Source organism: Scardinius erythrophthalmus, assembly GCF_964197995.2.
Source record: "Scardinius erythrophthalmus genome assembly, chromosome: 12".
NCBI classification, from domain to species: domain Eukaryota; kingdom Metazoa; phylum Chordata; class Actinopteri; order Cypriniformes; family Leuciscidae; genus Scardinius; species Scardinius erythrophthalmus.
The window spans coordinates 34366551-34394092 of NC_138232.1; the positions used below are offsets into that span (position 1 = coordinate 34366551).

The 27542-nt window shown below is 37.2% G+C and overlaps 1 protein-coding gene across 1 annotated transcript; it reads left to right on the forward strand.

The window, feature by feature from the left end:
• Positions 1–27125, forward strand: gpd2 (glycerol-3-phosphate dehydrogenase 2 (mitochondrial)). The gene is made up of 17 exons (XM_081381691.1): positions 1–111; positions 1218–1322; positions 4408–4579; positions 4951–5075; positions 5951–6048; positions 6835–6998; positions 10626–10790; positions 11418–11562; positions 11678–11871; positions 15596–15730; positions 16448–16623; positions 17124–17255; positions 18974–19132; positions 21200–21312; positions 21446–21524; positions 22428–22526; positions 25176–27125. The coding sequence occupies exons 2-17, from the start codon at positions 1224–1226 to the stop codon at positions 25299–25301; spliced, it is 2181 nt and encodes a 726-aa protein (XP_081237817.1). The 5' UTR covers positions 1–111; positions 1218–1223; the 3' UTR covers positions 25302–27125.
• The last annotated feature ends 417 nt before the right edge of the window (positions 27126–27542 follow it).

The following is a 27542-nucleotide window of genomic DNA, read 5'->3' on the forward strand; positions in this document are numbered from 1 at the left end:
ATTGTACTTCCTGGATTCCTGAATCAGAAACATTGTAACATCACAGTTGATACCTTCACTGTCCATGATTTTCCTTTTTAGAAATCATCATCATCACCGGCGCCAAAATCAGTAAGTAAAAACCAGGGGTCTCGCCATACTTTTTGCTGTATTATTTGACGTCGTTCGTTGGTCTATTCTTGGATGCGAGCCACCCACTGTTGCTCCAGCCCATAGTGTGTGTAGGCTGTTCTTAAAATATTTGCATTACCATAAGTAAAATTCATAGCTGTAGGCTTTGCTTTATGTTATCGATTATCGTACTATGTATTTGCAATGAATTCGATCGGTGATGATTTGACTCGATGTCAGTGTAGGTTCATGTGATGGACTGCATAGATTACATGAGTCTCACTGCTGATTTTAAGATATGTGTTCTGTTCTTTTCTTTCTAATAAAATGAAAATGACTTGATGAAGGGTTTTAAACATTGAACATGTTATTGAATTTGGCCAGAATCAGTCTAAATGTTCACACTCAAGCCTACTCTCATATTCATTTGATTCTCGTATACGACCTGGTGAAATAATAACTTGTAAGATCCCTCTCAGACATTGTGGCTCCTCTCTCTCTCCCTTGCTCGTGGTTGGCCATAAACAGGCCATGCGGGACAGGCGTGAATTCAAACAGTGTAGTAAAAAATGACTCATTCACTTCCTCTAGTATCATGTAGTGATATGACTTGCATCCCTACCCGGAGCATCAGGTCGAGATATTATAGGTTTACCTTGACCTTCACCAGAACCTGTCAGTTCTAGGATTCATACAGTAGTCATTTACACAAACTGAACTTGGACAGTTGACAGTTGTGAGTTTGACACAAACACCGGGGAGATTCTGAGCAACTGTTACGGGCTTTGTTTTATATCATACCAAGGTCAGTGAATGTGACCGGGAAGTCAGTGCTTTGTTTTTCTTGTCTTTTTAGTTTCTCAATATGACTGACTTATATAATGTATATGCCCCCTCATTACCAGAATTGCAGGTTTATGTTTATTTGCGCTCTCTCTTATATTTTCTGTTATATTTCAAATGAACTTTTTAAGTTAATTAAGTTTAATTTCAAGAAAGGAGGCAGATAAATTCTGTAGACCCAATATTGGACAAATAAAAAAGATATTATGTTTTCTGGATGTTTCAAAAAGCATTTATTCATCAATCTTCTAAATCTGTTTCAGGGATCAATGGCTTTCAGGAAGGCTGTGAAAGGAACCCTTATAGGGGGCGGAGCCTTAGCAACAGCCTTCAGCCTATCACAGTTCTTTGAATACAGGAAGAATCAGGTATGTATTTACAGTAAATGGCACTGATGTTGTTGCTCTGAGTCCGTCTTATTCTGTCTGAATGTAAAGTTAAATTGGCCAATTCTTTTGACAAATACCAAGAATTTTATTTTCACATTTCACATCCATACAGTGACTCCTACAGGTTATAGTGTTAAAGTGCAGAATACACAGAGCACAGCTGTTCACACCCATCTATACGGCAGCATGTCTTGTCCTGACACAGGAATTCTCTCTCTGTGTGTTTACACGACCTTAAAGATACATCTTAATCGGCTCACATAGAACAGTACAGCTCAGGCCTTGTATTTTGTATCAATTTATATCTATTTGTAAGTTTATGTTTTCAAGTGGTCAACAAACTCATGCAACAGATTTCACGAATCTTATGAAGATTAAACCTAGCACATCCAGATACATTTACAAATCTCATTTGTACCTTTAGGTATTGCCTTGGCCCTTAGGTCTCCAAACTCCAAACCCTACCGTATTAAAATCAGGTTTTGTTTGCTAAAGGGAGATTACACTTGAACAGTGATACACACATTGTTTAAAGGATCTCTCTTGAATATGTAATCATGAACAATCTGATCCCCATTCACGCCATCAGGGAGTGTGTCACACACCATGTTCTGTCTGTATTTAAACTAGTAAGAACCCCAGGGGTCTCGTCTGTTTAGACGCTATACCAAATAACGGAAGGTCAAGTAGATTAAGATAATCAACAAGGCTTTCTGAAACAAATGAAGAAAAAAAAGACAGACTCTTGAAGAGCAATGGGAGTCCTGATTTTCTCTCTCATCATTTATTTAAATCTTCCCAAACCCATTTTGTCCATTATCTTGCATCTCAACTGTTCCAATCCCAATGAAACTCCAGGGAGCGAGAGAATTATGCACTTTCAAGGACGTGGTTGCCATGGAGATTGTAACTACACGATTAATTTGGTTTAAAAAAAAAACAGTTATTGAAGATCTTGAGGTTAGATATTTTTCTTAACGGTCAATTTTCAATTTACTGATATGATTTGCAGAGATCTTTTCTCAGATGTCACCAACATGAACGACTTTATTAGCAGTCAATCAGATCACCTTCTTCACGTCTCATCTGCATCCCATGTTAAGCGTTTCACTGACACAAACTTTTGTTCTGATGTCTCTCCATTTATTTATGTTTATTTGTCCCTCGTGTCATCTCAATGCAGCCTAAATGGGTAAGCAAAAGTCAAAAGAGAAAGAACGAATCTTCTTTCAAAAATTGCTTGCAATCATGCATGTGGCAGATGCTAATCTTTGGGATTGTGATGTTAATTTGTTGAGCGTGTGTGTGTGTGTTTGTCTGCTCTATGGCAAGGGCACTGTTACACTCTTGCTGAAGTATCACTCTGCGGTGGCCGATTGCGTATTTGCATGAAATTCTGTGTTTCCGTCATGCACTTGTCCTGATTGCAGGACAGCCTCTCTTAATAGTGTGCGGATATATTAAATATGTCTGTCCTTGGAAATAGACACTAATTACTGAATCTTGTTTTTACGTGCTATTACTGTCTAAATTGCAAATGCCTGCGCTCATTTGGTCATTTGCAAGTCAAATGGACCCTACAGGCTTTTGGGGGCAGATTGATGTAATCATTTAGGCCAAATGCAAAAAAAAAAAAAAAAAAACCTTTCATCATGGCTCTCGACACCTTGTTTTACCTAGGCTTGTTTTTTCTGTATTTGAATTTTACGTCTGAGACCTTTTTTGGCCTTCATGTGAATGATAGATTGGCAGCTGTTCATTCACAATTTCATACTGTCAGTTTCTCTGTTTGACTTTACAAAAACAATTCCGATTTTCAGTAAAACTTTAGTTTGGGGACCAATTCCCACTATTAACTAGTTGCTTATTAGCATGCATATTACTAGCGTATTGGCTGTTTATTAGTACTTAAAGCACTCCACTTTAAAATGAAAATTCTGTCATCATATACTCACCCTCATGTTGTTTCAAACCTGTATGAATTTCTCTCTTCTGCTGAACAGAAAGGAAGATATTTGGAAGAATATCAGTAACCAAACAGTTTCTGGTACCATTGACTTCCATAGTATTTTTTTTTTCCTACTATGGAAGTCAATGGTACCAAAAACTGTCTGGTTACTGACATTCTTCTAAATATCTTCTTTTGTGTTCAGCAGAGGAAAGAAATTTATATAGGTTTGGAACAACTTGAGGGTAAGTAAATGATGACAGAATTGACATTTTTGGGTGAATAATCCCTTTAGGGGATGTAGACTATGATCATGTCCATTTAATCCTACCCCATACCTAAACTTAACTAAGAACTTCCTTAACTATTAATAAGCGGTAAATTGGAAGTTTACTGAGCCAAAGTTGTAGTGAGTATGTGTTCCCCAAACTGAAGTGTGACCATTTTCTTTTATTGATAAGGAGATTTATCAAAAAAAAGCAGTTGTATTTTGGGAGTTTAAATATACCTAAATTGATATCAAGCTTAACGATAAAATATCAAATAATGCTGTCTGTTATGAAATGAAAGGTCACAGTGCAAATTGCCATAATGAGTGACCATGTCATGAATGCTTATAACTCTCTTAAAAAGTAAAACTAGAACTAGAACCTAGATGTGAACTGAACTAACTGAACTAGATCTCAACACTAATTTAAGATTACCAATAATGCATCCCACTTAATTCCTTTGTCTTGGCATGGCGACTAACATAATGTTTCATCAAATATATTTTATGTTGTCTCTATGTGATTATTATGAAAAGTGCATGTTCAGTGTTTCACTAGTACATTTATAGACATCTGTGTAATTGTCTTGTTTAATGAATCTAATTAAACTTGTTTAATTTACATCTAATTATTATTATTTTAAAGATCAGTCTAGAAAAGAATGAATTATTGAAAGGTTTCAATCTACAATTGGGAAAGACTGCAATTTTACATGCAGTTGCACAGTAAAGCTTATAGAATATCAATTCTGGATTGTATGTTTAAAGAGCCTAAAGCCTATTGTAATGCATATGAGCACATTATCACAATGTTCTTTTTTCGTTTTGTACCTGCTGGATGTGTTCAGGCCCGGCTAGCATATGTTGAGGCGCAGGGTGAGCTAAAGGTGCCGTTTAAAGATGCTCTCCCAACAAGAGAGGAACAGCTTTCATCACTACGAAACACAGAGGAGTTTGACATCTTGGTGGTGGGTGGCGGAGCCACAGGCTCAGGATGTGCCTTAGATGCTGTCACACGAAGTATGTGCTTTTTTTGACAAAGTTTTGCAATACTACTGTACTTATATTAACTGTGCATTAGTGTGCTTATTGTGCAGGTCAGTTTCAGTCCATTAATAAATGGATCCATACACATTTTTACTGTTTTTTAAGGTGATGATTTATATTGGATTTTTCAAGGATTTTTTATTCTCATTAGATGTTGTATTTAGCTTTGGTGGCCAGACAGAATGTGCCTGGGTGCAATAAGCATGTTGTGATTTCACAGAGAGTGGAGAAAGCCAAATGTAAATGACAGCAGCTGCAGTCTAAATATTTGGCACCATAAGGTCTTAAAATGCCAGTGCATTGTCTAATCTGTTCCTTACCTGTCTTTGTGCCCCCTCGTCCAGATCTGAAGACCGCCATGGTAGAACGGAGCGATTTTTCATCGGGCACCAGCAGCAGAAGCACCAAGCTCATTCACGGAGGAGTCCGCTATCTGCAGAAAGCCATCATGAAACTAGATTATGAGCAGGTGAAGGCCCCATTTTTCCCTATTTGCCCCTAATATTTAGAAGAAGGATTGCAAGGCTTCTTACGCCACCACTGTGACATTTTGAGCAACTATCAGACAGACAGAGAGAAGCACAAACATTTAGTAGGAAGCTGCAGATCTGAGGCATCAGTCCGGAGGATGAATAACTAAAACTTGACCATCAGCTATTTCAATATGTGTAAATTATAATTGGAAATAACAGCACTCAGATTTTAAACTCAAAATGACTGCAGTCAGAGCCGGTCATTGGCCAAATTTAAAAACTGCATATTTAAAGCAGGGTTACCAAAAGCATAAAAAAATATAATATATAAAATGTAAATAAAATATACACAAACTCTGATTTTTTATTTTCATTTAGTTTAAGTTGATGTACTAAAATAACTAAAACTAAAACTGGAATAAAAATTAATAAAAACTTTGCAGGCATATTTAACTAATAAATGTAAAAAAAAAAAAAAATTACCTAAACTTCTCATTTAAAATGTTAATGAAAACTATAATAGTATCTCAATGATTCTAAAATAACATTTATTTCAAATATAATTAAGTATTTAAAAGGAAGTAAAATGACTTAAGATCATATTTATATTAATTGCATGTATCGACATTTGTTGTCAGAAGCCTCCAAATGAAGATAATTCAACGACTTGAAAATTTCCTATGGGTTTTTAGAGTAGGGTTTCTTCAAATTATGACTAAATTAACATCATTAAGAATTGAACAAATCTTGATGTTTTGTTCTACAACATAAATGACATACATTTACACCTCAAGTATACCCTGAAAATATGTGTACATGAATTCTCTTAGCCCAGACATTTTGATTAACAGATTTATTTCTGCCATCTTAGTACATGATGGTAAAAGAGGCTCTTCATGAACGTGCCAATCTGCTGGACATCGCCCCTCACCTGTCTGCACCTTTACCCATAATGCTTCCTGTTTACAAGTAAGAAAACCAGTCAACCAGAAAAGTCAGACAATAAACACACTCTTCACTGACAGAGAAAAAAACGAAGGGACATACAGTATGGGGCTTAGATGGCAGAAAGTTAAAGAGAAAATCTGGAGACATCCTAGATGCATAAAATACAGTTTTTGTATTTAAATCCATTGATAAGTTCACAGAAATGTCATCAAACCTTTCATATGGTCACCCGTAGCAGTCGGTGTTCGGAAATTGTGTGGATCAATGCTGAACCTCTCGCCTCCTCAGTCTCTGCCCCTTGTCATTCTGGGTTTTTAAAGGATCTTCCTGTCCTTACCATCATCATTACTAATTACTCGTGGCATTTATGTCTTGCTCTGATATTTAAAGCAGCCAGAAAAGTGTGAAAGGGTCACAGAAATGAGAAACCTCGAGATTATATCATTTGCCTGTCAGATTTTCTTAAACATAAAACAAATGTCACAAGGTGCTATATATGACTTGGCGGCACTTGGACAAATCCAATTTTGCCCATGTTCAACCATATCTATTTTAATTAGTAATAAACCCAGCTAAAAAAAAAAAAGCTTAAACCAGCCTTAACTGGTCACCCCTGTAAGACCAGCAAACAGACCGCCTGGTGAACCATTTTGACTAGCTTTTTCTTTCAGCGAAGTACTCACAAAATCCTTGTTTGTATATTTAAATGCAGTGAGTGCATTTGCTGAATTCATTTTTCTCAGCCATGTTTGTCAACCGAAACAGAGAGTAATAGTGTGTCATTGTTACTGGACATGTTCTAACCAGGTGGTGGCAGCTGCCGTATTACTGGGCCGGCATTAAAATGTACGACGTGGTTGCCGGATCACACTGTCTGAAGAGCAGCTATGTCCTGAGCAAGAGCAAAGCACTGGAGCTCTTCCCTATGCTGAAGAAAGACAAACTCGTGGGAGCCATTGTCTATTATGATGGTGAGCAGGAACGAATCTAAGATTTCAGTCTTGAGTGTGATCTAAAAATATGAAATTCAGAGCTGAGGTGTAACTATGCACAACTTCTTTTTCTTTCTAATCTCTGCTAGCCAAAAATCAATTTAAAATACTAAAAATTAATTGATTTCTGGAATTGTTGTATATTATATTTTTAAATTGTAATTAATAAATTAATTTAATTTGTAATACTTAATTTTAATTCTATAAAAAGTTCAAAAGTTTGGGTCGGTAAGATTTAAAAAAATATATATTTTTGAAAGTCTCATGCTCTGCATTTATTTGATCAAAATACAGAAAAACAGTAATATTGTGAAATGTTATTACAATTTTAAATAATTCTTTCTATTTTCATCTATTATAAGATGTCTTTTTTTTGCATTTCTTCAGTCTTCAGTGACACATGATCCTTCAGTAATCATTCTAATATGCTGATTTGGTACTTAAGAAACATTTATCATTATTATTATTATCATCAGTGTTGAAAACAGTTGTTCTGCTTTTTGTGGAAACTGATATTTTAATTTATTTGAAATACAAATATTTAGTAACAGTATAAGGGTCTTTCCTTTCACTTTTGATCGTAGTAATGCATCATTGCTGAATATGGGTAATCATTTCTTTCAGAAAATCTGTCTTACTCTAAACTTTTGAATAGTCGTGTACATACTACAATAATACATAATGCCACATTTATGTGGGGGGGGGGACCTTTCACCTGCATGGAAACCTTGTCGTTAGATAAAAAGTTCTGTTTTACTGGTATCATTGCTTCCATAAACATTTCAATCTTCTAGTTGATATTGCTTTTCTCTTTTAATTATTTACATATGTGACCTTTAAACAATCAAATCGGATTGAGCTGTGTTTCGAATTGAATTGCTGTCGACCTATAGATTCACACCCTGAGATATATATATATATTATTCGCATTTGTTTGCCAGTAGTTGCATATCAGTAACAGTGGCTTATTGATTGCATTTCATTTTGTGATTTCACTGGAATAGAGCGCAGACGCCCCTGCTAAATAGGGTCTAGCCTATGACAGCGAGAAATAGGAGAGGAATAATTTTTTTGCGCTTTAAATCAATAAAAACATTTCTGATTACTGCCTTTGCTAAGCATGTGTCCAAATAATGTCTATATAGAATAAATGTACAGTTCTAAGATTATACAAATCATGTATTCATTTCATTTAGGCTTGTTAAAGCAGTTATTAAAAGTTGTGATCAATTCATTATTTGTAATAACCTTTGTCATTTGTCGTTGTGTGCGGCAATAAGTGCAAGCTCATTTGTCATGTGACATTCCTGCATAATCTCTGGAAAACCGCCACTGGCTCATCGTGCCCGTGTCTCTGTTGGCCCGTCTGCGCCCGAGGCTGCCACCAGGCAAAACTTCCATATGTTCCTGGTTAGTCTGGGTGTGCAGAATGTGTCCCCTTTACTCAAGGTCCCGTCCGGAGCGGCGCAAGCCCCGCCCCTCCACCCCTGCCTTCCGGTGCTTCCTGTCAAACTACATTTGGCCCACACTGCTACACACGGTCCCTCGCAGGGTGCGCGGGCAGCTGATATTCTGGGGGAGTGCGGCGGCTATCTGAGCAGCGATCTGTCACATCGCGTCCATCTGTGTGAGAAACAGAGGCGAAGAGACGTCTGGATGCTCTGTTCCCTGCCGCCGCGTGTTTACGTGCCGTTAAAAAGACCCTTCATTTGCGTATGTGTGTGTGTGTGTGCGGAGAATCGAAAACCAGCGATTGTAATGACAGTTTAGAGGTTTTATTCGTTCTTCTCCCCACGTCCGTTCCTCCTCTCCCTCCCCACCATCCCTCCTTCCCCTGGGTTGTCAGCCGGCTTTTCTCTCCAATTATTCAATCTGGAACAATCACGGCCGTGACATTTCCGAATCTGACCTTCTCCGCTGGAGATCGCAGCCTGCCTGTCGCTATTTGCCTCCCTCTATTTCTCTTCCTCCCTCTCTTTTTCCCCTACTCGCATCGCTTCTTCTGCTCCCGTCCCTCATCCTCCTTGAGTCCTCTCTCCCTTTTCTTTCTTTCACTATCTCATCCGCGTGCACGGCCGCCTGTCACATCCTTCCTCCGCTATGATATGTCATTCATTCTTTCTGTAGGTCTTTTTTATTAATCTAATCTGATGCTAAAACTCCCTTATCTGCGTTTTCAGTCATTTGTAATGTCACGTTTTCTTTATTTCATTATAATTTCGCTCGCAGCACAAAAGCCGTGCTCTTTTCGCCGTACCTGCGAGCTGTACTCTAATAAACATTCAAGCTCAGCCGAGCGTTTCCTATCTACTGCTGCGGGACAGAGCTTTCCATGTGAGCTGCGATTCGCCCTCTTACGTGATATTAACGATATTCCAACATGCATTATGTGCGCATTATCCTTCTCAACTCGGATGTTTTTCCCGCATCATGATTTGAGCGCACAGCCGTGAGCGCAAACCCAGAGCGCAGGTTCATGGGATCTCTAACAAAGCATGCTGGTTCCTTCACTGCACATTATTCTTTGAGAAGTGTGCCCTTTAAACAGGCTTCCTGCCTGTGTTATTATTTTATTGTCTGGTGGAGTTGCCCCGAGCATGTGTTAGCATTAGACATGCTTACGTGGGTTACCTATCCCTCTGGTTCTTTAGCATCGAGAACACAGAGGCGTTTTCTAATTCTAGTAGCTCTTTAGTTGCCGTAATAGAGTGATATCGCGTTGGCTTCAAGGTTTCCTGTAATTCATGTTTCAAATGTGTCTGAAATTGTTTAAATGCCTCGAATGACCCTATAACAACATTGAACACCGTCACACCACTTCAAACATTGCAGTCATGAAGCAAAGTCTTAAAGGGATAGTTCACCCAAAAATGAAAATTCTCACCCTCAAGTAGTTCCAAACCTGTGTGAATTTCTTCTGCTGAACACTAAAGAAGATATTTTTTAAGAATATCGGTAACCAAACAGTTGATGGGCCCCATTGACTTCCATACATAGTATGGAAAAAGACTATGGAAGTCAATTGGGCCAATCAACTTGGTTACAGACATTCTTCACAATATCTGTTTTTGTGTTCAGCAGAAGAATGAAATTCATCCAGGTTTGGAACTACTTGAGGGTGAGTAATTGATGACAGAATTTTCTTTTTTTTCAACTATCCCTTTAAGTGGTCTCGGCATGTACAGTAAATCATTGTGTACCTACTTAACCATATTTTGGGGACAAATTTGTACCCAGAAATTTGCTAAATCTGACAAAACCTCCTTTTGGAGGCATGCTAATTTTTAAAAACAGTAAATAAAGTACATAAACAAAAAATTGTAAAAATGCAGAAAGTTTTCTTTTAGGGTTAAGGTTAGGTTATAGTATTTTAAACTAGCTGTATATAAAAACAATAGAAGTATATATTGTGTGTGTGTGTGTGTGTGTGGCTATAATTTTGGGGCAATTGTACAAAAATGTGCTAAATCTGACAAACTCATTTTTAGAGATTCTAGTTATATGGGGAAATGTACTGCCAAAAATGTTTTTCCTTTTAGTTTTAGGAATAGTATTAATACTTAGCGTTATTTGAATTAAGTTTAAGTACTGTCCGTCTCTTTTCAGGACAGCACAACGACGCCCGTATGAACCTGGCCATCGCTCTTTCAGCGGCCCGTCATGGTGCTGCTATTGCTAACTACACAGAGGTGGTTCATCTGCTAAAGAAACCAGATCCGCAAACAGGCCAAGAGAAAGTTTGTGGAGCCCGCTGCCGAGACATGATCACAGGTGAGATTCGCCCAGAACGAAAGCTAAATGATCTATTTTAGTGCAAGAAAGCTTACATTCAGAGCTTACATTCACAAAAAGGTATGGTCACATTAGCGAAATTTTGCAGAATTTTCACTGACAAAAAAAGGTACATAGTGTATTGTCAATGATGTCACTATTTATGAAGCTCAAAGCTCAAACAGAAGTCACTTCTGAAGTCACACTATTGGTCGACGCGACGAATACACGTGACCAACTTGAACCCGTTGCGAAATCTGCGTGGGTAAGTCTTTCGCCCTCACGTGAAATTTTAGATTGAGTGGATTCCTATTTAAATGACTGGTTTGCTAAGTTGCCAAGAAATTGTAAATGTGACCGCACCATGACCAATTTAAATAATCAAAATATTGACAGAGATCTTAATGTAAAGTCTACATACAGGTAGACTCTGTTGAATCTTTGCTTTCTTTTAAAGATGAATTTTCCCACAAACCAGCACTAACTCATCACCTTTCAGTGACCCTTTTTCATTTTTTGCTCACAGTCCTTTTATCAAGAGATTCGTCTTCCATTCTTAGCAAATGACCCCTGGGATCAAGTCAGCTGTGCACAGTTCAGAGTAACACCTCACTCTGCCGTTTACAGGGCAAGAGTTTGACGTTCGTGCCAAATGTGTCATCAACGCTACCGGCCCCTTCACTGACTCACTGCGCAAAATGGACAACCAGAAAACTCCCAACATCTGCCAGCCTAGTGCGGGAGTGCACATTGTCATCCCTGGATACTACAGGTACCTCGCTGAATCCTTCAAACTCATTCTACCTCTTTTTCCTCCAGTGTATTTTAAATGGTGTTGACAGTGCAGAGAGAGATGACGTACATCTGTATCCTCCTCCCAATTACAGCCCAGACAACATGGGTCTGCTAGACCCCGCCACCAGTGATGGCCGTGTCATATTCTTCCTGCCCTGGGAGAAGATGACTATCGCCGGCACGACAGACACGCCCACTGAAGTCACAGCCCATCCCATCCCCATGGAGGAGGACATCAACTTTATCCTGAACGAAGTCCGCAATTACCTCAGCCCTGATGTAGAAGGTAATATAACCCTGCCTGTGCCTTTTCTTTAGAATGGTCTTAAAACGTGACATGCTGACAATGCTATACCTAGAGCAAAAGGAAAACTCACAATATTTTTAATGGAAGACACTACAGGCAAAACACTGTTTTTTTTCCTATCTATATTCTGAAGTTCATATATCATTTGACTGATTTTAAAAACATGGTAAACATTTATTTTTAAGAGCATTTGCAGATTTAGTGATAAAAGAGATATCCAAAATCCCCCGTGTAAAACCGTTGACTCTAATATGTCAAAAAAATGACACAAGATTTTAGAAACTGGCTTTATTCAATGCTCAGATTTTTGTACTGGAAATGTATGCAAATGAGTGCATATTTAATTACTTATAATGTCTAATTTGCGTATTTCAACAACATTTTAGGAAACCTGGAATTCAAACATGTTTGAAGTTCTTAATGTAATCAATCAAGTATGATGTCTATTAGGTACATGTTTTACCTTATTTTCCTGGGGTGCCTTAAAAATGCAATAGTAGTCATTATTTTAGTACTTTTGGGGAAAAGAAATGGCGAATGATGAGAGAAGAGAGAAAAAGAAATTAATTTAAAACTATTCTTGTAAAAGGTCTGTTTTCTGAGACTCTGTTGTGACTTTTCAGTCTTTTTAGAGGTGGCATAATTCACCCAAAAAGGAAAATTCTGTCATAATTTACTCACCCTCAAGTTGTTCCAAACGTGTATGAATTTATTTGTTCTATTGAACACAAAAGAAGATATTTTGAAGAATATGGGTAACCAAACATGTTGGACCCCATTGACTTCCATAGTATGGAAAAAAAATACTATGGAAAGGCAACAGGAAATGCAGTCAGATTTTTGTATGGAAAAGAGCTTTGAGGATTGAGCAACATGATATGTTTTTTTTTTTTTTTTCAAAGCAAACAGTCTGCAGAAGGTGTGACTCAATTGAACTGACCAAATTTGTACATGCACTATCATTATAAAATGTCATTTTTTCCTGTGATGCCAAAGCTGAATTTTCATCATCCATTAGTCTTCAGTGTCTCTTGATCCTTCAGATATCATTCTAATATGCTGATTTTTTTGCTCATGAAACATTTCTTCTTATTATTATTGAAAATGAAAATGATTGTGCTGCCTTATGTTTATGTGAAAACGGATTCTTTGATGAATAGAAAGTTCATAAGAACAGCATTTATTTTTAATAGTTTTTTGTAACAACGTAAAAGTCTTTGTAAAAGTATTGATTGCTTTAAAAAAATTGCACTGACCTCAAACTTTTGAACGTTGTGTATGAATGAAATATTTCTGCCACAGTGTTTTAGATAAACATTTTCTCAATAGTGCAGCTTAATGAAGAAAGATGCAAATAACTATTTTCTTAGTTGCATGAAAAAATCCACTTGACTCAAAAATCTGAGGAGCCAAATGTAGAAGCCTCGCAGAGACTTTCATTTCTGCATGCATGTGTGTTGGTTGTGTTGAGTTGAGTAACCAGTTGGGACTGATAACTACTCAAAGCGTTTCCCTCTGAAAGCAGAGGTATTGATTTTTGAGCGCAGCCCTCTAATTGTTCAAAGCGCCGTGGATGCGGCTTGATTGCTTGATTGATTAGCTTCATAACTAATTTTCCCTTCGCAAAAAATGCTTCCTCTTTTCTCTGATTGTTGGGAGTTTGTTGAGCCTCGTTATCTCATTCAGCGCTGCTGTCTTTCAGCTACTGTAGAAAGTCATCTGGCTGTCTGTTTTTTAACAGAATGTATACTCAAAAAGCACAATGTGACGGCTGCCGTGTGGAAGGGTTTGTTCCGGGCAAGAATGAGTGACCGGGCGACTCTGTTGACCTGGGAGGGTTGTTTGAAAGTGTGAATAAAGCAGATCATGGAGAATAAGGATGGATTGAGCGATGGAGGAGTGACACAGAGACCTTGCCTCTGGATGGAGGGTTGAGGCTGGACTGAACTGCTCTACTGAAGGCAGCTAAAGGCTTTTGACTGTGGGATATTTGTCACACTGACAGTTTTGTGGCAAGATGTTGTTTGTCCCTCAAGTAGAGATATTGTCTGAGAGAGAGAGAGAGAGGGATGATTGCAGAGATGAACAGACATTTTAAGTAAAAAAAAAATAGATACTAAAAAATCCAATATATATTCTCATTCAAAAATGTCTTTAAACAGTTGATTGATTAAATTATCAATGTAAAGGAGGGTAAACGTATGGGAAGGCACCCTTTACCAATAATTGTTTTATGTTTTAGATGGCAGATATAAATCTATAAAGTTTTTAAATCTAGAAAAGCTCCAATCTAGAAAAGTGAAAAACTGAATCGAAACTAACCAAATATGCATCAAACACTCCAAATATGATGATCCAAATTTATTTTCTATTGCATGGAAGTTTTACTAAATAAATGTCATTCAAAGTAGCTTTACAGAAAATCTATCAGACAACCAGTAAACGTGCGGTGAGGAAAAAACACCCTAGAAAGATAAAACAACAATGTACAAATGTACAAACAGAGTGAACTCTACATTTAATTTTGTGTTTATAGAGTTAGTTTGCCCAAAAATGAAAATTCTGTCATTAATTACTCACCCTCATGTCGTTCTAAACCAATACGATCTGCAAACGCAACTACCACTTTGACGCTTCAAAAAGTTCATAAAAAGATCATAAAACGAATCCATATGAATCAAACGGTTTACTCCAGATTTTCTGAAGAGACACAATCTCTGTAAATGATGAATTTAGGCTTTTATTCACATATAAACATTCATCAACTCACACATCAGTTGTGGTAAACAACAAAGACAAAAAGCTCTCAGATTTCATCAAAAAATTTCATTTGTGTTTCGAAGATGAACGAAAGCCTTACAGTTTTGGAACAACATGAGGGTGAGTGAGTAATGAGAGAATTTTCATTTTTGGGTGAACTAACCCTTAAGTGTTTACAGACAAATTGCTGTTGGAACATTATTATCTCAGATATTATTATTATCAGCTTCCCTTTTCAGCCAGTAATTTTAAAATGCTAATATTGGCCTATACCAATATGATTGCCGATATATCGCGTATCCCTAATAGGTATGGCGATCGTGACTCTTGGAGAACTCTCCGAGTGCATTCCACAGCTTGGAAATGGACTGAATTCTCCCCTTGAGAATTAGATTACTTGAATGCATTCGACAGCCCAGCGGTCTATTGCTGAGGTTCATTTAGACTCGAGGTGTGTGTGTGTGTGTGTTATTGGTCTCCCAAGTCTGCTGTCTGCTGAGCTCCCTAGCCTTGTCATAAATGTTTCAGAGATGCCCTTTGATAATGAGAGTGCTGTCTATGTTTTTCCCCCATTCAGAAATATCAACCTGCATATTACAGTGGCAGGTGTACCGCAGATCGATACACAACTCCCTCTTAATAATTAATGCTTGGGATGTCACCACAATAGGGAAATTGACTCCGGACTCATACATGATGTTCTAGTAATGGTTTGTTGGTTTAACAAAGTCACAAAGCAATTCAAGTTTTTACGGACAATCTCGCTTTCCATGTTCCCCTGTGGTCATTTATCAGACAAAATAGCTTTTATTGCAGACATCACTGTCATTTTCATGTATGACACACAATAGCGTAGCCTATTGTAGCCCTGTCAATCAGATACACGGCACACACACTTCAGCTGTCAGAGATTGTCAGCGTTTCTGGTTTCTTTGGTTCTCAGTGCGTCGAGGGGATGTCCTGGCGGCCTGGAGTGGCATTCGTCCGCTGGTCACCGACCCCAGCTCCAAAGACACACAGTCCATCTGTCGTAACCACATCGTCAACATCAGCGACAGCGGACTCGTCACCATTGCTGGTCAGTGCCAATAATTTCTGCCTTGGTCTCCATTTTCTTAGAAATGTTTTCTTCCTTGAAGAATGGTTTAATTGGATTTGTACAGTGTGAAAAAGTTTGAAATTATTGATGTATGAATGGCTCTTAAAATACAGTACAGTTTAAATACACTACAGTTTTTAAAAGAAGTCTCTTATGTTCACCAAGGCTGCATTTATTTTTTGTAAAAATACAGTAAAAACAGTTATATTGTGAAATATTATTACAATTTAAAATAACTCAACTTTTCAATTTGACTATATTTTAACATGTAATTTATTCATGTGATGCCAAAGCTAAATTTTCAGCATCATTACTCTTCAGTGTCACATGATCCTTCAGAAATCATTCTAATATGCTGATTTTGGTGCTCAAGAAACATTTCTTATTATTATCAATGTTGAAAACAGTTGCTTAATAATATTTTTTCAGGATGAATAGCAAACTTCAAAAGAACACTTTACGTGTTGAAGTTTTTTTTGTAACAATATAAAAGTCTTTGCTATCAGTTTTGAATAATCCTACTGACCCTAAACTTTTGAACAGTAGTGTATGTTCTGATCATTAAACACTCTTTTTTAATGCAAAAATTATAATAAAACAAAATAAGTTTAAAAAAAGGAATCGGGCAATTGGGTTATTGACAAGTGTTCCACTGAGGTCGTATAAAATTTTGTTCTAACACTCTGTCTCCTGTAGGTGGGAAGTGGACAACCTATCGTTCCATGGCTGAGGAGACACTTGATGCGGCCATAAAGGCTCATAACCTCTCAGCCGGGCCCAGCAGGACGGTCGGTCTGATGCTGGAGGGTGGGAAGGACTGGACCCCCACCCTGTACATTCGCCTGGTTCAAGACTACGGCTTGGAAAACGAGGTGGGTTTTGAAGCCTAACTGCTTAGCATTCTGCCAGTCAGAGCTCTTTGGAGCAGGTTCAACTGCTCTATAACGCTTCAGTCCCCCATGATTCTGTGGGGAAGAGAAAGTCTGGCAAACCCATGTTTGGAAGCGCGAGAGCTTGATGGAGCCGTAGCGCTACCATGGATGTTGTTTTGCCAGCATATTTAAAAAGGTCAGCATGCAGATATTTTTGACAGCACTTGACCTTTGGTGAGAGATATAAAAGAGGAGTTCGAATCGATGTAAACGGGGTCGTGTTTATTTGTCAGAATGCTTAACGAAGCATAGGAGTTCATAAGCTAGTTAAAGAACTATGAAGAAAACATCTCTACAGCGGGAGTAAACATGTTTAAAATCTTAGACTAGCCATGGTTACAGTGGGTTTCCTGTAAAGTAACTTCCCACCACCAGTTACAAGTGGTTAATACAGTTAATGAAGCCCTAAGGAATAACATTTTTATTTTCTAAACTCACAGGTTGCCCAGCACTTGGCAGCCACCTACGGAGGAAGAGCGTTTGAAGTAGCTAAGATGGCCCACGTGACAGGCAAGAGATGGCCTATTCTGGGGAAACGCCTTGTGTCTGAATTTCCCTACATAGAGAGTGAGGTAAGCACTCTGAAACTCTAATTAACTTAAAAATGTACTTCTGATTTACCATTTGCTGAACAATTCTACCTTAGCAACTGTTGACATTGGCCATTTTCTCAGACAAGCTTTTTTATGTAAGGAGGATCTGAGTGTTAAGATTTAAATGCAATTTTAAGTTAATCTAAAAAAAATTAACATATTAAAAAAGCAGATTATGCAGTCAACCTAAAAATACATAGAAGTCTGATTGTCTTTAAAACTATTTCTAATAATGTTACAGTTAAAAGTCCTTAAAAAGTCTTCAATTCCGTTTGAAATTTAAGGTCATAAAACGTCTTAAATATCTTGAACGTTTCAAGAAAAGTCTTAATTACCATTTTAAGAGGCCTTAAAATATGCACGTTCTACAGGCTTGTGGTTTCAGAGCAGTTTGCATTTAGTCCAATGCATGATCTACTCTGAATGTACATATCTACATATGAATTATGACAATATTTACTTCAAGGTTTACTTAATATATTAATAAGTTGTAGATGGTTGTAAGAGTGCATATTTAATCTCCCTCATCTTTTTGAATGAGCAGCTGGGAGTAGTAACATACTGATATTTCAAAAAAAGAGTCCCGATGTATTTCGGGCTTGTTTATAATTAAAAGCACTGCATTATGCATAAAACCCTTTTTTTTCTGGAAACTATCAAAATTTTCGTTACACAATAAACTGGCATGTATCTGGCATTTAGTTCAATGTAAACTACTGTGGCTTCTCTGTGGGCCAAAGAAAAGACTAATAACAACCATTATTTATCAATTTCAGTATATACATTTTACTAGTATCGGCACAATAGTTTTTAAACGGGTCATCAGATGCAAAATTCACTTTTATATGTTTTTTTGCATATAAATGTGTCTTTGCAGTGTGTGGACACAACCACCATACAATGAAAAAAATCCATTCACTCTCAATAATCAAGCCGTTTGGATTTTCTGAGCAATATGATGTCATATTGCTCATGCTCCGCCCACGACGACTGACAGACTGTCCCATATTAGCATATTGCCATATTGGAACATTATTAACTCAGATATTATTATTATTATTATCAGCTTCCCTTTTCAGACAGTCATTTTAAATGCTACTATTGGCCTGTACCAATATGATTGCCAATATGATTGCCAATATATTGCGTATCCCTAATAGGTATGGCAATCGTGACTCTTCGAGAACTCTCTGAGTGCATTCCACAGGTTGCCATGCCATGTCTTGTATCGACACGCCCCACGGAGGAGAGTTGCTCATTATCATTTAAAGACACGTGCACTGAAACGGGTCACTGTGAACAGAGCTGTTTTTGAGGAGGTAAAAAGGGTGTTGTTTTACACACCATTGAGGAATTTTAACCAAAGTATGTTACAAACTTTACACGAAGACCCTAAAGAATCATACCAAGCATCCGATGACCAAATTATTATTGTATGAGCAAAATCCAATATGGATCTATCTCTAATTTGTGTTGTTAGACCATAAATCAAATCAAAACATTTATACACGTATATATTGAATAAAACATCTCTGTATTTGCTTAGAATCTAAGATTTAAGATTGATTTTGAGATTCCTTGTGTTTGTTGTGTATTGAACATGGGTATTAATTTTATTTGTGCTTAAAAGTCTTCAATTTGATTTTTAAAACAGCAGATAAATTAGAATGAAAGTGATGCTTTCTGTCTGGGTTTAGGTGCAGTATGCTATAAAGGAGTATGCATGTACAGCCATCGATGTGATTGCTCGTCGAACACGACTGGGCTTTCTGAACGTTCAGGCTGCAGACGAGGCTCTGCCACGTATCGTTGAGATCATGGGCAAAGAACTGCAGTGGACCGAGCAGAAAAAGAAAGTATGTCATTTACATCATGGTATATTTCTTTCGAATGCAGACTCGCCATGCTTTTTTATGTGGATTTTTTAAAACAGAATCCACTTTAAATTCACATTTAGAGTGTAAATGAATTCTTATCACAATTCAAATTCATCTGAAATTTTGTTTTGGCAATGATGTATGTATGAACTTAGTGATGTATGGAATGTATCTCCTAAATTGATTGTACAGACCTGCTACCCTCGCCCTGAACGCAACTTTTTTTTTCCTGACCGAAAGCTAAAGGTCTCAGCCAGGTTAATTTAGGTAACAGTTAATAATAGACCTCAGCTATTGTTAGTGTGACTCTTAAATAGTCTTTCTAACAAGGAGTCTCCACTGCAGGAAAAGAACACAATTCAATTGTAAAATGAACGCCCAGCACAACACCTCTAGATGACTATGGCTATTACGTCTGTGCTCACGGGAGTGTGTGTGTAGTGCGTTTGTAAGAAGGTGATAGAGTTACTCAAGCTTTTGCCTGTTGGTCGTGGGTTTCCTGTCTGATAAACAGAAGCACTAATAATAGCAACGATCATACCGTTCAGTTCCCATGAGTTCAGCGCTTAGATCTGCTCACAATGCAGGTGCTCCACACCCATCACGCACACCGACACAATGCTCTGCTGGGAGCCTTGATACAGCGCAGGTATATCATGCAAGGCAGTATTTTCAGCCTGTGCATTGCAGGAACGTTCATGTTGCAGTGTTTCAGCTGTATAAAACATGTTTGAATTTTCTTTTATATGAATATTTTCATATTCCACCCTTTATTGATTGATTGATTGATGCACCTTGAGGACTTGAAATGCCTTCCTCAGACATAAAATGAGAAACAACACTTTGACATGAACTGTGAGTTCGCTTTTGGGTAAAATAGACCCTTTCTGTGTTTGTAAATGGCGATTACATGTTTTGTAGGCGGAGCCTACCTGGCGGCAGAAAGTGACAGTTCAGTAGTAGCAGTCTATAGAAGCTTGTTTCCGCCACATAATAAATAAAAAAAAGGTAATTGCGAGTTTTTATCTCACACTTCTGACTTTTTTCTCCCAATTATTTATTTTATATCTCACAATTCTGAGAAGAAAAATCTAAATTGCGAGATATAAACTTGATTATTCTGACTTTTGCACAGAATTGTAAGTTTATATACTGCAATTCTGACTTTTTTTTTTTCAGAAAGTTAGAATTGCGAGATATTAACTCGCATTTGCAAGGAAAAAAGTCAGATTTGCAAGATAAAAATATTATAGGTTTATAGTATGTAATCTATGTAAAATGTTATAGGTTAAAATATTTGATGCTGTAACTTTAGGCTTAATACATTATGCCCTCTATGAGCTGCACAAAGTAGGTGAATATTGTGTAGATACATCAAATTCATGCTTTAATATTAAACTACTCATCACAGGTTTCATCAGTCCAGGATGTACGTTTAATGCTTGTAACCATAAACATCTTCATTTAGCTTCAAAGTGCATCTTTGAAAAATGGTATTCCAGACAAATGAAGATTGTCTTTTTTTTTTTTGTATTTTGATTCTAACATCTAAAGGCACAAGAAAACAGATTTTTTTCCTTATTCTGTGGATCTCACTCATTTTCCTCCACTTGTTGCCATTATTTTTCCTCCACCATAGTGCAATGTAATTGCACACACAACTGCAGTCACATAACTGTGACGTCTACTACTAAATGGTCTATTTAGTTTTGAACTTCTCCGTCCTTCTATAACAGTCTATTTGCAAAGCATGCATTCTGTAACATGAACATTCAGTTTTTTGTCCTGTCTTGTCAGTATTTACATTTGTAATTCTGTTTCCTGAGTTTTCCTTGCCTTTTAGATTTATTGAATTGTTTTTGCTGATCTCCTTTGTCTTTGTACGCTTTTTACAGCCACCCGTGACAACATGTGCCGCTCAAACTGTTACGATCAGACTGAAATAATCAGGGGAAATAAATAATGTATTCAAAATCAATTTTACCCATTTGTGTATCCATTTGATCCTTTGGAAAGTTATGCACTGTGTGTTTTGTGTGTCTACAGGAAGAACTGGAAGCAGCGCAGAAGTTCCTGCACCTGGAGATGGGTTATAAAGCTCGCTCTGAGCAGCTCAGCAAGACTTCAGAGATCTCACTTAATGCCCAAGAGGTGGCAAGGTGTGTGTGTGTGTGTGTGTGTGTGTGCGTGTGCGTGTGTGTGTGTGTGTGTGTGTGTGTGTGTGTGTGTTTAAGTGTATACAAAAGCATACATCTCCCACTCTTCTAATATTGTGATTATTATGAATAACAGGTATAAGAAGCGCTTTTACAAATTTGATAAGGAGAGCAAAGGCTTTATCACAACACTGGATGTCCAGCAAGTGCTAGAGGTGAGTTATAATCTAAATGTAATGATAATATTTTAAAAAGTGTTAGTTTTAAGCAAGCATTACTTTTTAATAACCATATTCAACATCTAACTTTTTTTTTAAATATATATATATATACTGTACATATAACATTGTTTCCCTGAAGTTAATATTGTAAGTCAAGGTTTTTAGCACTAAAAAGTGGCAATTTAATTTTTCGTGATCATTTTTCACCCTTTCTGTGAAGAGTTTTTGATACGATACCTCTTACACGATTGGCTAACGTCCATGTAGTTAATCACGGTAGGCCAAGTGCAGGCTTAAGTGAAAATAAACAGTTGGAAGAAAATCGTATTTGGATCCCTGCATTAGTTCTTGAAGTGACAGTAGTCCTTAATGTTAATTCAAACAACAAAGATCAAGAGATAATCACTTGCTGCTCTTGACTGAATAAGTTTAGTAGCTTTAATAAGGGTTTATACAAGGATTATGCGCTATTTTACATTTGATTACTTTATTCAATGTCTAGGTAGCATTTCTTACCTGGATACTACTGTTAGACAACCTGACTTCTTTCAAAAACATTACAAATATTAGTGATTCTAAAATCTAATGTATTTCTTTTGGATTATCACAGGGCCACACATGCATTTAATTTACTAGATGACCAGTAATTGCATCTTCCGCTTGTGCAAAAATCTTTTTTTTTTTTACTGTGAGTGGTGGGTAGAATGGAGAGCAACTGTTTCACAGGAATGCTGCTGGAGAAATCGAGCACATGTTTATCTCCAAAGAATATGATTTTAAGTTTCTTATTAGCCTTCATTCGCTCAGCTTTCATTGTCTCTGGTTCTCATGCAGCCCTTAACATTTTCTCTGATGTCTCTTAGATACTGATTCTATCACTGATTTGTGTTCTTTTAGAAACTCAACATTCAGATTGATGAGAACGCCCTCCACGAGATCCTCAACGAGGTGGACCTCAACAAAAACGGACAAGTGGAACTGGACGAGTTCTTACAGGTATGAACCCTTAGAAGCCGTAATAATAGCTATTTATAGACCACAGGTTGTCTTGGTGTCGCCCTGGTTTTCAGGCAGGATTGGCAGTTGTAGGTGTGAAATCCTCGAAAATAAAAGTGCTTGTTATCTACATGTCTGTACATCCATGTTTTGTCAGAAGCCGACGGGTTCACAGTGATTAGTAGCTCTGAAATGTCGTACCTTCATCAGAATGAGTATGAAGTCGATCTGGTGTCTCTAGAGTTTCAGTTAATTAATAATGAGTAGCACCATTCTGTACTTTTCACCATAATGAAACATCAACTAGTTTAATAAATATGGTTCAAGTAGAAAGGTGTTAAAAGTAATAATCACCCTCTCTTGGGTTTAAACCAGTAACCTTTAAAGGGATAGTTGACCTAAAAATGAAAATTCTCTCATCGCTTACTCGTCCTCATGCCATCCCCGATGTGTATTCCATCCATATAATGTAAGTGAATGGGTGCTGCTCATTCGATGCTTACAAAACCACACAGATCGATCGTGACTGTAATCAATATGACCCCAGTGGATGAATCAATGTCTTCTGAAGCGAAACGATAGGTGTGTGTGTAAGAAAAATACTAATATGCGTCCGGTCTACTGTCATACGAGCGATCACATGGGGGATGTTGGCGAGAAGTTACACTGGAGCACAGAGGTCTGGCGTGGTGGCGAATCAGGCCCTCCCTTCAAAATCAGGGGCACATTCAAGCTCAAACCGGTGCGCAACGTTTTGCTACGGTTTCCGGGTTGAACGACATGTTTCCTGGAAACGGTGTGCAACGGGGTCGGAGACATGTTTTCTCTTGTTTGGTGGGTGTGTCAAAAACGTCAGCCCAATCAGAAGCAACATGTATATAAACCACGTGGTATTAAAGAGACAGCTCGCACAATGGGTCCAAGTAAAGTCGCTTACAAATGTGTCCGCTGCAGCTCGGTATACGCAACAATCGAAGATATTAGAAGACATGTTTGTCGTAAGAGTTTTATAGTAAAAATATAGCATATCAACAGTGATCAGCAATAATGATAAGCCTAATATTCACAATAAAAATAAATGGTAATATAGATCATCATCCGAGGTAAGAAGCGGATTATCCTTCACCTGAAATTTTAGTTTTTTCATCCTGAAATGCGAGGCAAATGTTGGATCACAATAATTAGGAACCACAGTTTCCACAAATCCCTTCACTTGATTGGGATGTTGTCTTTTATTCTGGACGGCAAGTGCAGTGACTGTAACATTGAGCGTATTTTGCAGTATTAAACACGTATTTATACCGATTTCATCAGGCTCCAAAAATTCTTCAAAAAGAACACAAAGAATGGCCTTCTCAGCTGCCATAGCTGCAACTCTTGCGTCATCAGAACAGGGTGTTCAACACACCACCGTTTCCGTTTAAAAAGCATTTTGCAACTTTTTGTCGGGGTTCAGCCCCGACAAAAAGTTGCAAAATGTTTTTTAAACGGAAACCGTGGTGTGTTGAACACCAAACAAGAGAAAAGCAAGAAACGAGAAAAGCAGCCCAGGTCTCTGTTAGGACCCCATGCAATACCATTGGCTTAAATTACGCCTGATTACAATTCCTACAAAATCATGTTGTGATAAATGCTGTTTGAACTACGTTGTAATGACAATTAATGTCTGTATTAGTTAGCGTATGTACCAGCATAGCATACAGATACCTGATTATTAGCCTGATAACTTAGTTTATACACACATTTGCACTTAACCTACATGTATTCACAATCATATTTAATGGAATTAAATTAATGTTAAATTAAGTGTTAAATGTCCAAATATTTGTTATAAAAAGAATGCAATGATGTTGAATTATTCACTTAATAGGCTATTGTTATTATTATTATTGATTAATTAACAGTTTATCAAGTGAAAGAAATTATGTTCAATTTGTTTAATTATGCACTATACAGTAAGCTATACATATTTAAAATTAATTTTGTTCATATGTACTTAGTATAATCATTAACTGACAGTTGATAGAGGCCCGATTTCAAGGGAGGACCCGATTTGTCATGACTTCACAACGTCCCCGTGTGATCACTTGTAAAACAGTAGACATTGATTTATAGTTAAAAATTTAAAGAATATTACTCTAATTTCTCTAATGCAGCACAACTGTTTTCAGCATTGAAAGTTTTCATGAGAGGTTTCTTGAGCAGCTAATCAACATATTTGAATGATTTCTGAAGGATCATGTGACACTGAAGACTGGAGTATTGATGCTGAAAATTCAGCTTTTCCATCACAGGAATAAATTACATTTTAAAATATATGACAACAGAATATTTTAAATTGTAGTATATAAATGCAAAATATTCTGTTGCCATGGAACGGAAGTTGCAATAGTCTTTTATTTCTTATTTTGACGTATATCTGAGTGAAACGGCTTTTCAAACAAGGAAAAAATGTAGGGCGGGGCTTGATTTTGTCCATTGGGAATTGATTGGATCCTTGTGGTTAAAGAGCTCTTTCAAAATCATAAAAAAGTGTATTTAACATCAATAATGGTATCATAAATTGTGCCTAAATCTTTTAAAAAAAATGTCTCTGTCTACCATCACCTGTTTGATTATACCTCTCTTTTTGCTCTCTGATTGGTTCAGCTCATGAGTGCGGTCCAGAGAGGCCAAATCTCTGACAGTCGTCTGGCTATCCTGATGAAGACGGTAGAGGAGGGGCTGGATCTGAGAGGACCTGTCACGGTCGACCGCAGTGGAGGCGGATTTTGAATCCCAAATACACACCAAAAGATCCACCAGACAACAGCTCCCACCACAAAGTTGGATAAACACCAAAAAGCTCTGACCGCTGTGCCCACTCCGGTCAGATCACAAGCACATCCTCTCTAGTCTTTAACTCACCCTACCGTCTGGCTGCCTTCGACTACACTCGTTTTTTTTTTGTTTTTTTTATCTTGTAAAGCTTTTGTTTTAGCATGCTTATTTAAATGTATTCGAATGAAAAAAGATATTATTAGAGCGGAATATATTCTTTAAAAATATTTCAGAGTGTATTTGAGAGTATATATTTTTTATCTAATGCATGCAGTGCCATGTTGTGTGAACTGGAAAGCATGATTGTCTTTTTAATGTTTCTCTGAGCAGCTTTATCCTGTTAGCTTTCTGTTGTGCCATTTTATTCATGCAGATTATTTGCTACTGAACACAGTGAGATTCAAGGGCTCCGGGTGTCTTCTGAGGTAAATGATACACTATATGAATTTTGCTGTTTTACACTGCACACTTTTTATTGTTGTTGTTTTATTTCACTCATTTCAAGTCATTTGTAATGTTCTAGTGGGAAAAAATATTCAACTTCTATCATTTCCTTTTTCATAAATCTTGTCTCAAACTTTAAGTAATGACATTATGTTGAATGTATGCAATGTTATTGTGTTACTTTCTTACATTATTGTATTACAATGTTATTGTATTACAAATTGTGTTACTGTATACAGATCAGTTATTTTAATTAGTCTTAACTGGGGTTTGTACAGTGTTTTGAGAATTTGCATTGGCTCTGGTTCAACAAGAGGGTTTTTAAAGATTATAATGAAATGTAATAGCACTTGTTTGAATGTTGAACGTTTTATCCCTTATTTAAATTCATGAACGGTTGAAGCTCCACTTCAGAATGCTTCTTATAAAACCTTGCCTGTAAAAGTAATTGGTTATCCAGTACTAATCCATTAATCGTTTATCCAAAATATTATAACTGTAAACTTGATGTAGAGGATAACAGGGAATGTACTTAATGTGCCTTTCTTTCTTTTCTAAAAGGGATCATTCACCCAATATGACCATTCTGTCATTTTACTCACTCTCACGTTGTTCCAAACCTGTACTGTATGACTTTCTTTCATCTGCGGAACATAAAAGAAGATATTTTAAAGAATGTTGGTAACCAAATAGTTTTAGTTCCTAATGACTTCCATTGTATGGACTAGAAAATATCTTCTTTCATGTTCCACAGAAGAAAGGAAGGCATACAGGCTTGAAACAATATAAAGGTGAGTAAAGGATGACCGATGACTATCCCTTAAATAGACACTTAATGAACTTCGCATGTCGAAACGCACAGTCTGACACACTAATAGAGCGCACTCTTTTACTTGACTATGTATTTTTGTGGTTTATATTTAGATTATGTTCAGACTTCAGGTGGAAACTGCTTTTAGAAGAACTTAGATGCTTTAAGCTTGATGATTTAAAAGAAATGTTTTGTACAATGAAGCTGCTCCTATTTTATAATCTGTTTTGGTTTGTTATCATCATGCAATGAGCTTGTCAAGTCCATCATGATATGTTTGGGTTTTTTAAGCTACAAGAACACCGTAGATCTTCTAGGATCAGTGTTGTTCGTCAAGTTTGCCTGCTTTTGCATAAAAGAGCTGGAGCAGTTAAACTAATTTATTGTTTGTTGCGACAGGATGTAATTTCAGCCTGATCCCGACTGAAAGAAATTCATATTGTATGAAAAAAAATGTACAGTAAATGAATCTGAAAAGCCTGAAAAACACAATTTTGTTATTAAATGTATCTGGTTGCCTTCTGCATTGTTTGGACGTGCCTTTATCATGTGAGTGACTGTCATTATGCTCAGTGGTTTCATATTTCTCACATAATGTTTGTGGCAGTTGAAGCATGTGATGTGTCCTTCTCACGTAAGCATGCACATACACTGTTTCCTTCCCCCAGTCATGCGTTTTAATGGAAGATGTCAACTAATTGACTCTAAAGCCACCATTATATGTCTGTAAAATAGCTGATTAATAGGTGTCTGAGCCAGGAAGGCCTTTCAGGAGCAGGGCATCTCGTCATACGCCTGCCTAATAATCCCTGTATAGACTCTTTGACAGGGAGATGAGGACGGCCCATTCCAGTGTGATCAGCACCTAGCAAAATGCAATTAAAGTAGCATCCCAGGTCTGCAGCTATGTCTAATCCTCATTTCAGATGGTGTCAGAATAG